Here is a 15924-nt window from a genome sequence, read left to right as displayed (position 1 = left end):
AAGACTCTGTGAGTGTAAATGCATTGATGTGCGTGTTTGTGTGTGTCTATATATGTGCACGTGTGTGTGTGTGTGTGTGTGTGTGTGTGTGTGTGTGTGTGTGTGTGTGTGTGTGTGTGTGTGTGCAACATTTTACATTTAACCAGTCTGCCAAGTGCCATGGAAGAGGCTCCACCACCCTCCACCCTCCATCTTTTGGTATATTGCCACATATGTAATAATATTAATACGGCTTCCCTTGAATGAGAGCAACCCCGCATGCATAATTCATGCTATATTCTCGCTGTCTAGACACTATAGCATGTATGCAGCATCCCTGACACACAAGGGTGAGCCGAAAAACACACAAACTTATTAGAGAAACTATAAAAGTCTGTTTGGGTTTTTTTTTGGAGCCTCGCCCCTCTCTGCTCTCTCTGTTTTTCCATCAGCGTGATAAACGACAGATTACTCCACGAGGAGATGAGCTTTTCCTTCCCTCTTGCTCTGCGAGTCCATCTTTCACCACTTTTCTTTTCCTCATCTTGCTCTGCATCCCCCCCGCCCCCCCCGCTTTCCATTCTCTCCATCCATCTGCTTTGGCTTTCCTTATAATTAATTTCTTTGTTTGTGTGTACCATCGCTAAAATCAACCATCGTTACTAACCCTCCACGTATTCCTGGATCCTAGCTGATATACTGTTTACTCAAAAATGAGCTGCGCCATTAAAATTCATGACCGCACAACATACTATGTTTCTCTTTCTCCAAACAGGAGAAGTAGTAGAAGAGGCTGGAGGTTAGAGGGAGGGAGAGCAGAATATTGAGAGGTGGGGGTCTTTTTTTGGCATTGGTGTGATGGTTGGAGGGCTGGGGGTAGGAGACGGAGATGAGAGGGAGGAGGCTGAGGGGGGAGAAGTAAGGGGGGATGTTTACTTTAGAGGTCGGCCCTGCACTGTCCACCTGAAAATTGGTTTTGTGGACTTCAATAGAGAAAAGCAGGAAAAAGAAGAGCGAGACAGAGAGCGAGGAAGAGTAAAATAATGGGAGAAGAGTCGGGATATAAGATGGGTAGATAAAATGAGAATTACCCAAACAGAGCAAAACAGCACCTGTGAATATGGGAATGGATGACTGAGTGAAATAAAAGAAAAAACAAAAAGAGAAGGGGGGGGGGGGATGTGTGGGAGGGAGTGGGGGAGGGAGGAGAGGGGGACGGGGGTGTAGTTGTCATTAAAGCCTCCTCTCTCAAATCAGAACTGAGATTCAGAGGCCACTTTATCTGGACGGACAGACGGTCCTACGGTGTAGAGCAGCAGGGACACAGAATGTGTGTGTCTGTGTGTGTGTGTGTGTGTGTGTTATTAAAAAAATGCACCTAACTCACGCACATGCATGCCCATGAATGTGCGCACGCCTCTCTGTGACACTGAGCTGCGTGAGAGTGCTGTATGGCCAATCACGCCCAACTCCAAATTTGTCTGTGTGCGTGTTTGTGTGTGTGTGTGTGAGTGAGACATGTAATTGAGCTCTTTGAAGGTCAGTATCCCTCTGTTCCTACTCACCATTGTTGGTTGTTGTGGTTTTTTTCCCCACTTACATTTTTTTTCTTGTGTTTCAAAATGGCCTCCCCGCTCTCCTCCTGCTCTCTGCAGGCTGAAGCGAAGCAGGAATTTTGATCAACCAAACACTGAGAACCTGAAATGGCCACTACCCACTTTGTGTCTGTTGTCATTCAGCTGTGCTCAGCAGTGCCCCCCCCCCTTCTACTTCCATCTGTCTTTGTCTTCGGAATATCGGAAAAGGTGATTTGAGGTGTTGGAAGACTCCGGCAGCTCTCGTGTTTGTTGCGCTGACATTTATAGCAATGTCACTGGGCAGATACAGATGTGTGTCTCTACTGGGACTAGATGGGAAGTCTTTGCACTAAATGCTGTTTGCTACCAAAACCTGACTGTAAGTCCTAGGGACAAAGTGGAGCAATGGCTTAATGTTTCATGCACTCATTTTGTCTATGTTTAAATGCCCTTTGTGTTTAATAGACTTCTGATTACTGTTAGCTTCATCTTATAAGATTTTGAAGCATGTCTCCTAAATTTCATTCATGGCCAGAGGTTTAATTGCATACACGGTCAAAAAAACAAAAACAAACCCTCCAGCTTAAGAACACAGTTTTAAAATTTTTCGTGTTACTTTTTTCCGGATATTTTTTCCCCCTTCTTTTAACTACACATAGAATTTTACAGTTTAAAGAAATGCCCATAAATTTTTGTAAAAAAAAAAGACATTTTCCATGTTTTTCCAAGATTTTTTAATAGTTTTTATTTTAACAGTCTCATGACATTTTTTGACATACTCTGAAAATGCATACTTGTGATTCATCTTCATGGACACAGTTAACCCCAGTTTTTTTTTAATTAATTAATTTTTTTTTGTCTCATATCTCAGCCCGTTCAGTGTATTGCATGCATATCTATTGATTTACGTGCATTCACAGGAAGTGATGTTTTATTAGCTTGAAAGGGGCAAAAAAGTCTGCATCTGGAGACTGTACCGGTTGGTGGCTTATTAAGTCATTTCATCTGTCCCCAGGAACCACAACTTGAGTCCCCTGGAATCATTTATAGACATTATCTGCCGTTACTTTGACACTTCGTTTGTTGTTTTGTTAAATTTAGGCACTAAAAACTTCTCAAGCTTAGGAACCAGAGCGACTCTGTTGGGTTTAGGCAATGATGCTACTTGTTTAGGATTAGAAAATTTTATTTTTTGCGCAGATACAACAGATGATCTTAACACTGTGTTCCCTTGGTTGACCTGTCCTCTCTGTGGAGTTTAGAGAACACATGTGGTACAGCCAAAAACCTACATCCTACTACATCAAAGATATGAATCCTGTGACAGGTAAAACGGGAAATATATTCTCCATTTACATGAACAAATAGATAATTTCTCCTGATTATCTCATGTTTTGGAATAAGATCATGCTGGCCTAAACACATTGCTGATTTTAAGTTTCAATCCAAAGACTAATTAAACTTGAGTCATGTCCTTTCAGTTTGATTTAATATGCAGGAAACATTTACGTTAAATTTGCTACATTGAAACAGCAAAGACATAAAAATGAAAAAAAAAATGATCTGATTATAAGACAAATGATAAAAAAACATCTTCAAAAGTAGCTGAATATTCACCGCAGTGCAGACAACTTCATTAAACTGGAAAGGCTGGTGTATATTTTTGTGTTGCTGGTGCATCCATCAGTACATTGTGTGTATTTTCACATGTGGAACCAGCATTCACTGCTTTCTGGATGTGTTCTGAACTTTTCATGTACTCGAACGTTCCTTCTCAGCTTTTGATTGGTTGATTGTTGCCGCTGCTGCACGGCGCAGGAAAAAGGAAGGGAGAAACGGCTGTTGCCTAGCAATCCGGTTGCCATGGATACCGCCAGGGCTCCCTCCTAAAGAGTACACTGTTATGTACATTGAAAAGAGAGAGAGAGAGAGAGAGAAAGAGAGTGAGAGATAGGTGGTAGAGGAGGAGGGAAGGAGAGCTATGGAGAGAAGAAGAAAAAGGATGGAAGGAGGGAGAGGGGGAGAGAGAATGAAAGAAGGCAGGGTGGAAGAAGTTGAAGTGGAGGGAGAAGGAGCAGGAGGGGGTGCAGAGTTCATTAAAAATAACATAAAGAATGGGAGAGAGACAACAGACAAAGAGAGAAGCAGAGCGAGAAGCAGAGAGTTAAACAGACTGAGAGAAAAAGAAGACGAAGAAAAAAAAACCCTCTTCATGATTCATCATATAGATCCCCCCAGACAGTTGGAGTGGTGAAGGCAGGGTAATATTGGAGTCTGCTTCATTTGGTATTCTGTCTTAAGATGTGGTGTTGTGGCTTGCTGGATGGTTGTTCTGTGGTCCCTCAGTTGTCTTGGCCATGTTTGGATAAGCCTCCCACACTACCACACCACAACCCCTCCCCTACCACCGTGCCAAATCCACGCTCACCCTCCATCCATCTCCTGCTGTCTAGTTTTCTGTCAGTGAATGGATTTACCGCAGCCGTAAAACTTGAGCGCCACGTCACGCTTGTAAATTATTGACGGAACAATGCAAACATTGGAAAGAGCGAGAAGTAAAAGGTTTGAGGGATGCAAACTTTTTGCACTTGGTCTAAACTACAGCGTTGTTGCTCCTGGGAAGCTGCCAAGCCCCCACGTACAGTAGCGAAGCCACTTGCAGCTCTTGTTTGTGCAGAATAAAATTCCAATTAGAAGTTAGCACAAGCAGCATTAAATGCAAAGATAATGTCACCACTTACAGAAACTCACACTCTTAATTTCAGTGTTGCGGTGGCACAACAAAATACAATCTGTGCTCTACTTGTTTTGTCAAATTTTTGCTTTTGTATGCATATCTATTCTTTTTTTTCTTTTTTCTTTTCTTTTTTTTTTACCCCCGGTTGGTCATTTTTGACATTTCCGTGTGAGAGCGCAGGGCTAACATAGTGGACCATGTGAAGTAGGGCCCAATTCAAACAGGATTTCACAGTCACATTCCCAGCTGGCTCTGTCCCTGGAACAAAATAGGATTAATAATTTGCATTTTAACTCTTTGCGGACAGGGACACAAGCCACGGAGCGATTCTTTGTAAGAGCGTGCGTGTGTGTGTGCACAAAGTTTTGCACGCATCGGCATTTCCTGCGTGTGCGCGTTTGTGTGTGATTTCTTTACATGCATGATTTATGGGGTGGTAGTGTGCGTCTGTGAGTGTCTATTTGCTAAATGTGCACATATCAGAATACTGCAGAGCCTGACGGATTGTACGCTTGTGTGTACGTGTGCCTGTGTGCCTGTGTGCCTGTGTGTGTGTGTATCTTTGTTCCTGTGGGTCAGTGTGATTACAAAGCAGCCATAGATCAAGTTTTATTATGCACCAAAACTGTCTCTGTCCTCTTTACTTTGCAATGTCATCTCTGAGAGCACACGCTCACATTGCACACACACAGAAATGCATGCATCCAGTCCCACAATGCATTGGGAGTTACGCAACCTGCTGACTGGACATGAGTAAAAGTGGTGCTTGTGTATGTGTGGTTGTATAAGGGTGGGGTGCAAAAAAGCAACAAAAAAAAATGGGGGGAGAAAACAGAATAAGAACAGAGCATGATGGCACCGATGCAGGCACCAGTGTGACAACAGATGGATTGCAGGAAAGAGTTCCAATTTCCTCTTTGAGAGTAAAGCAGAGGGGGGAAAAATAGAGAGGCCAAATAAGGAAGAGGGAAACAAAAAAAAAAACAGAAGAAGAAGAAGCACAATGAAGCAGAGTGAAGAGATCGAATCAGAGGCAGAGGGAGCAGCAGCAATAATGAGAACGCATGAAAGTGCAAGGAGGAAGACAGGGGGAGAGGATGGAAGAAGGAGGGAAAGTAGGAAGATGGAGAGAGAGCGAGAGAGAGCGAGAGAGGAAGGAAGCTAGTGACTTTTCATCTGTGACTGACGGTTTCCATCTGACTGCATCTCTGCCTCGTTGTCTGCATAAAAAAACCTCTGAAAATGTCTTCTTGAGCATTTGGGATTTTGCATCTATGTGAATGTAGTCTGATGTGATTTGTGCCCTATATGTTGCTTGTTTCTTTTCCCTTTGTTTCATGGAAAAACTGTACAATATCTCAGATTGTAATTGCATGTGTGTGCGCGTCTGTGTGTGTGGCTGCAAGGGGTTACAGAGACTCTCATTCATCACATTAAAGAGAGCAAGAGGGGGATGGGACTGAAACTGGACGGCAAAAGTTATTATTAAAAAGGCTTGGTTGTAAATCTCGGTGTGCGCGCGCGTGCGCTCTACTGTATGCGTGCGGTCGCGGGTGTCTTTTCCCGGGTTGTGTATGTGCGTGCATGCGCTTCTCCCGAGAAGCTCTCCTCATTAAGCAGCGAGACGACAGGAGTGCAGAGTGTGTGTTTTCACACGCCGCTGCTCCGATACAACAAGAGACACTTCTTCTTTTTTCTATTTTACCTCCATTCCTCCTCTCTCCTTTGTGCTTCCTCCTCCTCCTTCTCATCCTCTTTTCTCTTTCTTTTTGCCTCATCTGTTCCCAAAATCCTCCCCTGCTCCTCTCTTCCCTCACCTTTGTACCTGATCCTCATGTCTTCTTCCCATCTGCACCTGCCCTACAGGGGCGTTTGCTGCCTTCGGTGATCGTAGAGACCAGACAGACGCTGGGATGAGAGCATTCAGACATCACTTGTTAATTCCCGTCTAAACCTCAACCTTGATTAATCAAGTTTTGTATTTTTGTGACAGTGGTATCCATGGAAACGCGCATTTCTTTCTCAATGGCCGAGCTTACCTTTTTGTGTATCTGCACATAACGGGGGTAGGACAGAAGAAGATGAAACATCATATTAAATTCAGTCAGTTCGAGCAGATGTCATGCCAATACCATGCTTGAATGTGCTGAATAAAAAAACAAAGAGGAAGGAAAAAGGAGTGAAATTATGAGAAAATTTAAAGGAAAAAGTGAGGTGGAAAAGAGAGTGCGAAAAGTCAACAGGTAGGCCTGTTAGCTTGTGTGTGGGGAGGCCAGGGTAATTCCCTTTCGGATGAAAGCGCTAAATTAATGAGGCTTCCACTGTGGTCAGCCAAAGGAGGAGATTATCAACCAGTCAGTCAGGCTGAAGCGCTGGTTTCATGTTAGCGTTGGAGGGAAATGGGAAAGAGGGGTGAAGGAGGAGGAAGAGACGCTGGAGGTGTAAGTAAGAGAGAAAAAGAGCAATGCTGGGGAGAAGAATTCAGGGTTAATTTGAGCAGCGCTCACAGACACAGAAGTCATGATTTCTTCATGGCGCCTTTGTATTTTTTATTTCCTTCCACCATCCATATGATCTTTAAATAAGGAGTTAAAGAGCATAGATTTCTTTATACTATTTCCATTGCATGTGACTGCAATAAACAGCAGCAACAAAATGATTTATTGAAATGTATTCTCTTTGTTACTAACATTTATTTTCTCTTTCTTCTTTAAGTAGTCAAATCAAAAGGCTCAGATTATCTGAGAAATACATTACCACAAAGGTGAAAACAAGATCTTTTATGACTAAATAACCTTTTTAGCTTGTTTTTTCAATGGGCAGTGATGTGCATCTAAAAAGATGCTGCTTTTCTTGGTAATGCATGCTCTGGTGAGGAAGCAAAACATGAAAAAGCAACTTTAAAATAACACCTTCTCCTCTTTCTTTGTGAGAAATCCTCAGTTTCATGAAACCATTAATAATAGTATTAATAACAATAATTTTAAAAAAGCAAACATGACAAAAATAACTTTGAGCGAATACAGTTAGTCTGCAAAAAGTAATGTGACACACCTCAGCTGTGCAGACACAACGGCGTGAGGTTGCTTGGAGGGCGAAAAAACACAAGGTTACCGAGGAGCAGCGTGAAGGAGGAAAGGAGAGAGAAAACGAGACGGGGTGGGAGAGAGAAATTATAAGCACGGGGATGGGGAAGAATGGGGAAGGGTAGGTATTGTAGCAGGGGAGAGGAGGTGGGGGTGAGGAGCATTTGAGGATTCATCTCTTGCTGGATAATTCCCAGGAGGATCTTTCTCCAACACTTGAAAGCTGTGAAGTGTGCGGTTCTGCTCATACTCCTCCTGGTAATTGGAAGAGGAGGGGAGGGTGGGAGGGAGGGAGCGAGGGAAAGGACAGTCAGGTATAGGAATGAGATATGGAGGTAAGAAAGAAAGGAAAGGAAAGGATGGTTGAGGCAGGTTAAAATTTTGGAGATGGAGGTGAAGGGAAAAAAGGGGACAGGTGGGGAAGAGCCAACCGCACTGAGGGGTTCTGGAGGAGGAAGAGAAGGAGAAGGAAAGGTACCTGATGATTGCCAGTCTTTTCAGTCTTTGGTATATATCTCTTTTATTTTTGCTCATTAGCTCAGCCCTCTTTATTGTCTCGCTCTCTCTATCACCATTCTCTCCCTCCTTCCCTCCCACCATTTGCCGGCAATGGCGTGTCTGTGGTTGCAGGCAGCTTCTGAAACATGGCCACAGGCGTTTAATCATTGATGAGTTTTTTTGTCTACGCAGGCAGGCCAGCGGGCAGCCCCGACTCACTCACATGCATCAGGACCTGCTGATTCACTCTCAGGGGCCTCCTAGCACACACACACACACACACACACACACACACACACACACACACACACACACACACACACACACACACGCAGAAATTCAAAGGCAAACAAAGATCTGCACGTGCACACCCAACTACAGAGACACAGATGAAATACAGTTTGAATGTGTTGTGTGTGTATCCACATGTGTGTCTGTCTAGTTTATCCCGCCAGGAATTGTGAGGTCCAGTCAGCAGCGGTGAGCCCAAATAAAAGGAGTGAAGATAAAAGCAATTTATTTGACCAGAACAAGAAGACAAAAACATGTTTGCATTGGCTCCAGGCCTGCGAGCCGCATATGTCTCTACAGCTTTATACATCCTCCTGCAGTAAACATCTGGCTGCACTGGTTTCTTTAGAAGTAAATACACTTAAATAGCTGCGGCATCCTCATCCAGGATCATTGCGCTCTTGATCGACTGTGTCCTGTGCTTCATTTTGATGGAGCAACAAATCGTCACACGGTTTGCACATGTGGCCCAGGATCAACGCTAGCATGTGGCAGCTTGAATTAATTGGTCCAGCGCATTGGTTCAGACTGGAAGGTCTCTATAAGTATGGTGCTAACACCTTCTGACTTTTCCTCCAGTCTTACCATACCATGCTTGACATTTTTATTTACAGTGAATTCGTAACAGGGCAGCACCGTGGTGCGGTGGCTAGCACTGTTGTTTCACGGGAATCAAGAATGCCCACCATTTGGTTGTAGCCTTTCTGTGTGGAGTTTGCATGTTCACCCCGTGTTTGTGTGGGTTCTCTCTGGGCAAAGACTTGCAGGTAGTGGAGTTATTTATTCATTTAAAATTACCCATTGATGTGAACGTGAGTGGGAATGGTTGTCTCTCTCTGTTAGTCCTACAACAGACTGGCAACCTGTCCAGCATGGTGCACCTGTCTATCATTCTGCGGCAGCTGGGACAGACTCCAGCCACCTTGAACTGGATAAGTGGAAGAAAATGAATGGATGGATGGATTTGAGACATAGCAGGACAATGACTTATCACTATACATCTGTGGGTTGAAAACACTTGTACAAACATTTAGATGAGCTGAAGCAAGCCTCACCACTCTGCTGCTATTCTGAATACCTCTGGGAGCTATTTGGACAATTATTGTGAAGTACTGTCTATTTGTTTTGGACATAAAAATTACATTTTAAGAATCTCCAGTCAGTTCTGATCCACTAAAAAAGTTTGCCGTGTTTGTTCGATAAAAGGTTTTCTAAAGCTTTTTTTTTCCCAAGCAAGGGAAATTTTACCACCATCTTTGCTCTTGCTGTGATTTTCATTATATGAATGTTATATGTATTAAATGCATATTTACTCGCTGGGCCCATGTCCTCATTTTAGGTTTGATAGCATTTTAGTAGATAAGGTGAGGCTTAGACATGAATTGATTTGCAGTTTGGGGAAGGCCACGAAGGGGACTGGCGGCAGCTCTCAGGCCTGGCAGTTCCCCATGTACTAAATAGAAGTGAAGACGTTAAAGAACTGAAAAGGAGAGGGAGGGTGGGGCACGTGAATGAGAACGAACAGCTTGTAGAACTGGAGGCGTGGTCCCGCTCCTGAAATTCAGATACTTTATCTCCAATATATGAATTTAGGATTCTTTGAATGGGATGTCTGTCCCTGATAATTTTTCTGAATGAAATACCTTTGGTCATCAGCAGCGATCAAGGATAGTGCTAGCCTCAGCCGTACTTTATTTTGCTAAGTGGCAAATATTAGCATGCCGGCATGCATAGCTAAAACAGGGAATTTTCGTATGCCTGGGCTGTGTTCAGATTTTTTTCCTATGTAACAGACAGCCAGCAGTTTACAGTAAGCAGCAAGTATAATGACATGGTGGGAATTTTATGATGATTGATGAATTATTAATAGCTGCAAAAGCACTAAAACATTATGCTAACATGCTAGCACACAGACATGATAGGTTTCTGATTGTAATATTAAGCCAAGATAACTGCCTCCACCGCTAGACTTGCTGTAATGTACTTGAAAATGTAAGAACTGTATTTTTTAATATTTATTTAATTTTGGATAAAATGTAATTTTACCACTATTTAACTGCAACTTGGTCAATACTATAGTAAGAAAAAAACAGATGAATATATTGGTGATTATGATTTTTTTTGTTGGCGTTTCATTTCATTAATTGGATCCACAAAAAAGACCACACTGGCTGGCTGATGATTTTTAATTAAGGGGGAAAAATAGGGCAGGACATATCTGTCTAACCTTTGCCAGCACACCAGCCTGATGATGTGCAGGTAATTTTTTTTCTTCAATTAAACTATCATCATTTGAAAAAGCTGACACCAGCAGATCTCATTATATCACCACTGGCAGAAGAGATTATTGAGAAATGTGAGGTTGCAGCCATTTATATTGAAATGCTAGGGGACTAGATAGACACTGTTTTACACATACAGTAAATCTACTGTCATTGCTATCTCTGTTGATAGTCGATAACCCAATATAGATGGTAGTATTCATGATTCTACAATATAGAGTATGAAAGTGCATAACCAGGCTCAGAGTTACGGTGCACAGTACTACACTGATCTCATGATATAGAGCCTACTGCTTATGGTTTTGCTGTAGCAGACACAGTGCATTATTCCTTTCCTCTCCCATGTGTCTGTCTTTATGTTTGCCAGTCTCTCATCTTGATCAGGACTTTTTTTTTATTTTTATTTCTCATTGGGGATTAAAGACGTACCCTTTCGAGTAGAAACCCAATCTCTTCCTCTCACTCCACCTTCCCCTTTCCAACATCAAATTCCATCAAATTCACCCTCTCCTCCCCTTTCCGGCCTAGCAAGACTCCACCCTTATAAATGGATGGATTAATGATCTCTCATAAGAGCACAACCACAGTATTGCTTATAGTGCTTTTATTTTCCTGCGGGATGAATGGTTTTCCACTTGAGCTTGTATGTGTGTGAGTGTGTACCTGTATAATCCACTCTATTGTATATTCACCAGTGCACCAGCCTGGTGACTCACTGTGAAGGACCCGTCCGCTGCATTACATCTTTGAGACGAAAGCACACATACAAATAGTCTGCAGTGGTTATGTGATTGCTTCCATTAAAATGATTATGCAATCAACAGTAGTGAGACAGGCAGGAGACAGACAGACAGGCAGGAAGACCAACAGTCAGACAGAGAGATAAGGGGTACGTGTGGATCATACACACACACACATACAGTGATACTTACAGTATATACACAGCACTCAGGCAGGCAGGGGGAATTTCTCTTTGTTAATAATTATTATGAAACGGCTTCACATGGAGCACTTGCCTCTCCGTGCTCAGCATGATGGCAGGTCTGTCCCGGCACCCCCCAACACATGCACGGACACAAGCACACATCCACAAGCACACGCACACATACACGGGAACACACGGTCTCTCTCTTTCTGTCTCCTCTGCTCTCCCTCCTCCTCCACTCCTGAAAATATTTGCTAGACCCCAGGGGCTCCCAGCGGACGTTCCCTTCTGTTCGGTCCCACCCTCACTGGGTGAGCCAGTGTTTGGAGAGTCCCAGGCTCCAGAGCAGGCCTGCGTTGGTGCTTATTTTACCAAAGTAAATATATAATAATGAGTGGTGACCAAGACTTAGTTACACGTCTACTTTCTTTTGCTTTGTTATCTCATCATTTTATCTCTAATCACTCGTATTCTGTAATACTCCATTGACCATGCTTCCCAGCACACCTCAGTGATGGTTGCTTTGTTCACCTGATATGACTTTTATAGGTTTTCCCTCTTCAATCTGTCTCACTGTCGAGAGACTGATACAGCCTCTTCACCCCGAGGCAACATTTCATAACACTGACTTATGAATTTACACTCTTGCTCTTCATCCTCTTTTCCCCAGGAGTCCAGTTGGGAGAAAGTTTTTCTTACCCCCTTTTTCTTTTTCTTCTCTCAGCCAAGAAAGCAGCGGATGGCTCAGTCATTGCCAACGGCTACTGCGACTTTTGCCTCGGAGGCTCAAAGAAGACCGGCTGTCCTGAAGACCTTATTTCCTGTGCGGACTGTGGACGCTCAGGTAGGGCACCACTGAAGGGGATGATTGGCAGAATGGCTGTTAAGGCACAGTTTTAATACATTGAATTTCTTGGCTTAAGATTTCATGTTTACTACTTAATGTGGCCCTATTTTGCTAATTTCCAGATTTTTATTCTTGAACTTTGTAGCTTTGCACGATTGGCAGTTCAAAATAATCATTACTTGTCGTATACTGAACCTCGGTACTGACCAAGTTCATTCATAGTTTGATACACTCCACTTCAACTCCCCTCCCTTTTAAGGGCACCAACTCTTTAAGGGAACTTTCTTCTGATTGGCTGCATCTTATTAAGAGACTTTTTAATCACGGGGTGGGTGGGGCTTCTGTGCTTCAAATGACCTTATAAGGGATAACTTTATATGACAGAAAGTAACAAAAAAAGCACAATAGGCCCATTTTAAGTAAAATAAAGTTTTGATTCTTTTCATTAATGCTTAAAATGGACCATACCAGTGTTTTTTGTTTTAGCCCATGTAATACAAATGATGTACAGTAAAACTAGAGTCCTTACTAGCCATTTGCTTCAGTGTTTCAAACTGCAAGTGATTATCTTTAATTACACTACCTAAAAATCAGTTTGCACAGACTTGGATATAGCTAAGGGAAAGTAACCACACTGAAACCTTAAAGTAGTGGTTGCCCAGACACTAAAGTGGTCACAATACCAAAGAACACAACATTAATACTGGTATCATCACAACATGATTGTCAGTGAGCTGATGGCTTTTCTTTTAAAGAGTTACTTGCAAAACTCAAAGAGATCAGAAGTTTTCATATGTTCATCATGAGCATGAATGTCATGATTTCTTTGAACCGTGCTTTTTCCAGGGAATGATTATACAGCACACGTTTTTTTATAATTTTAAAAAACAAGAGCTGGTTGCACAACTTGTGTTGTTTTTCGGATTTTCTCTAATCCACACAGGGTCAACAGTATAGGTAGAGGCTCAAATATATAAATACACCCACACTAATCAATTTAAAGCCCCTTTTCCATCAGTATCTACTTATCGACTCGGCACGGTTTGCCCAGGTTTTCAGGGTTTTCCATTAGGCCATAGGAGCTGGTACTTTTTTAGTACCCACTCGGCCGGGGTTCCAAGCAATCTGAGCAGGTACTAAAATCTAACGTCATCAGTCTGCATTAGAGATGGCATGATACCACTTTTTCATGTCCGATACCGATACCGATATCATAAATTTGGATATCTGCCAATACCGATATGAATCCGATATAGTGTTTTTTATTCAATAAAACTGTTTTTCTAATATCTTGCTGCTTTTTGTATAAGTTCATACTCAAGTTAAAAAAAAACCCACTAAAGCCATTCTGTTATACCTGTATGCAAAAAATACACTGCACCCAAAATATTTCATAGTTCAGCAACACTGATCAATCTAATAAACTTAAACCTACTCCATCCTCCCTATTCTGGTATTTTAAAGAGTAAGCAACCTAACTAATAGGGTTCTAAAACACCCAGCAAAAAAAATAAAAAAAATAAAAAAATAGGAAACCACCCACTGTCCACCTCATGATGCTTAATTGACGTAATCAACTTTAATTTGATGCAGTGTGAAAAAAAAAATGCACAGAATTTGTTTTTGAAGAATAATTAAATAGATTCAACATCTTTCTTCAACAGAATTGCAGACTGCACAGATGGTACCTTCCCAAAGGAAAAAGTACTATAGCTTACTAGGGTATATTAGACTTAATAGTTACTATATACAGTAATGGACTTCTATACATTTTACATCAGATTAAAACTTTGGGTGTAAGATTCGGGTAATTATTTATTAAAAGATAGACATTTTAAATGAGAATAAGAAAGAAAGGTATGTCTTTGTGCCCCCTTTTCCCTGTTCATGCCCTATCGGCCCCCTTGGCTAAACTTTCCTAGATCCGCCCCTGCACAGTTACCAGCCGTCAGCTATGTAGAAAAAGATCCTGGTGTAGAAAGTAATATTAAATAAATTCTAACAACAGATTATCAAGCTTAAACGTGCTGCTGTTATTCAGCCGCTGGTTTCCTCTTTCTGGCGCGAAGTGGGCGATAAACAAACAAGAGAGACGGACTCACGACAGAAAAGCCGATCAGCTGATCATTGATCAGTTTCATGATTGAAGTAGTATTGAAGAGGGAGGGAGAGAGAAGAGGCAGTCGCTCCATATGTCGGTTGTTAAGCTTAACGCGGGAATGCTTTACAAACATTCAGAGATGAACTTACACATTTGCTTTACTTCTCTCTGGGATAACTTCCTCGGAGATGAAATGCCGGATTGGTAGCGAGGCTACAAATACACACAGCTGCTCTATCACGTGATGCATACTGCTGCCACGTGCTACGGTTATGATCCGAGTTATGCCATGTCGCAAGTTTTGTGAGGTGCTTTTTCGATATTTAATGGATCGGATTACATTTTTTATTTCTCTCCGATATCCGATCCAGTAATTTATGTCAGTATCGGACCGATACCGATACGTAATATTGGATCGGTCCATCTCTAGTCTGCATGCCACTGATTGGCTGGTCAGTAGCATCACTTGATGACTCGTTCACGGAAATGAAAAACGGCATTTTTTAAAACCTGGCTATGAGGGAAATGGCTACAAAAAACAACGCCGTGATCCCTGAGTCTGACGAAAAGCCACAGACTGAGCAGCAGGTATATTGTCGCCTTGACGTCCACCCTTTGTTGTAGCATTTGTGTTGCTACAACAAAAGGTGTCAAAGCGGGACGCTCTGACACGTTGCTATGACGACAACCATGCATGTTAGGTAATATTAGATTGTAATAAAAAAAACAGTTGATCCGAGTCGAGTCGTGGTGATCCGTGGTGAGTCGATTATACTAACAGCCCCAGAGCATGATGGTACCACTATCATGCCCAACAACTGGTATAGTGTTCTTAGGTTTTGTAGCAGGGGCATCTTGCTTGGTCCATTTTGAGTCCATGGTGATGTAAAACTTGTTTCACTGTGGACCATGACACTGGTGTTCCAGCAGTTTCTAGTTCGTGTGTCAGGGCTGAGCCTTGGTGTTCATAGGTTGTTCCTGAACATCGTAATCAGTTTCCTCTCATCTGATGGTGACAGTTTGAGTCTTCTTCCAGAATTTAGCAAAGCGATGACACATCCAAATAACTTGTACTTGCATACAATTGTTTGAACTGATGATCCTGGAGCCTTCAGTTGTTTAGACTCCAAGACACCTTTCCAAGCTATGTAAAACAACAGTTTTCCTTCTTAACTCTTTAATGAGTTCCTTGGATTTTCCCTTTGTTCTGAGTATTAAGTATCTGAGTATTCACAGTGAGTGCTGTCAGACAAATTCGTCTTATGCTGGTGAAGAGAAACTACCAGTTGTAGACAATCATGATGACTATTGAGTTAATAAGATAATGGGCCTTGTCAAGTTAAAAGAGCGTAGAACCTTTAGCAGCACTTATTAAAAGATTTAATTGAGTGTATGTATAATTTTGACCCCATGTGGATTGGAGAAAATCCAAAATAAAATCAAACTTGTGCAAGTCAACAAAGATGTATGCTGTGCAATCATTCCACCCTAGAAAACAAACACATCAAAGAAACCATTAAAAGACCTAAATAACCATCACATTCATGCTTCTGACCACAAGTTTAGCTGTGAAAAGAGCACATTACCTCTTATAATGATGG

General features: G+C 42.1%; 1 protein-coding gene across 2 annotated transcripts in view; it reads left to right on the top strand.

Annotated features, from left to right (window-relative positions):
• dpf1 (double PHD fingers 1) overlaps positions 1 to 15924 on the top strand; it is a 49298-nt gene that overhangs the window by 27500 nt on the left and 5874 nt on the right. For both annotated transcript variants that reach the window (XM_026192582.1, XM_026192583.1), the window contains exon 9: positions 12100 to 12219. In XM_026192582.1, the coding sequence (XP_026048367.1) occupies positions 12100 to 12219 (120 nt within the window). The remainder of the gene's footprint in view (positions 1 to 12099; positions 12220 to 15924) is intronic.

The sequence above is a fragment of the Astatotilapia calliptera genome, chromosome 14, assembly GCF_900246225.1.
Source record: "Astatotilapia calliptera chromosome 14, fAstCal1.2, whole genome shotgun sequence".
Lineage (NCBI taxonomy): Eukaryota > Metazoa > Chordata > Actinopteri > Cichliformes > Cichlidae > Astatotilapia > Astatotilapia calliptera.
Note: the sequence above shows the minus strand (reverse complement) of the source record. Positions and strands in the feature narration are given on the sequence as shown.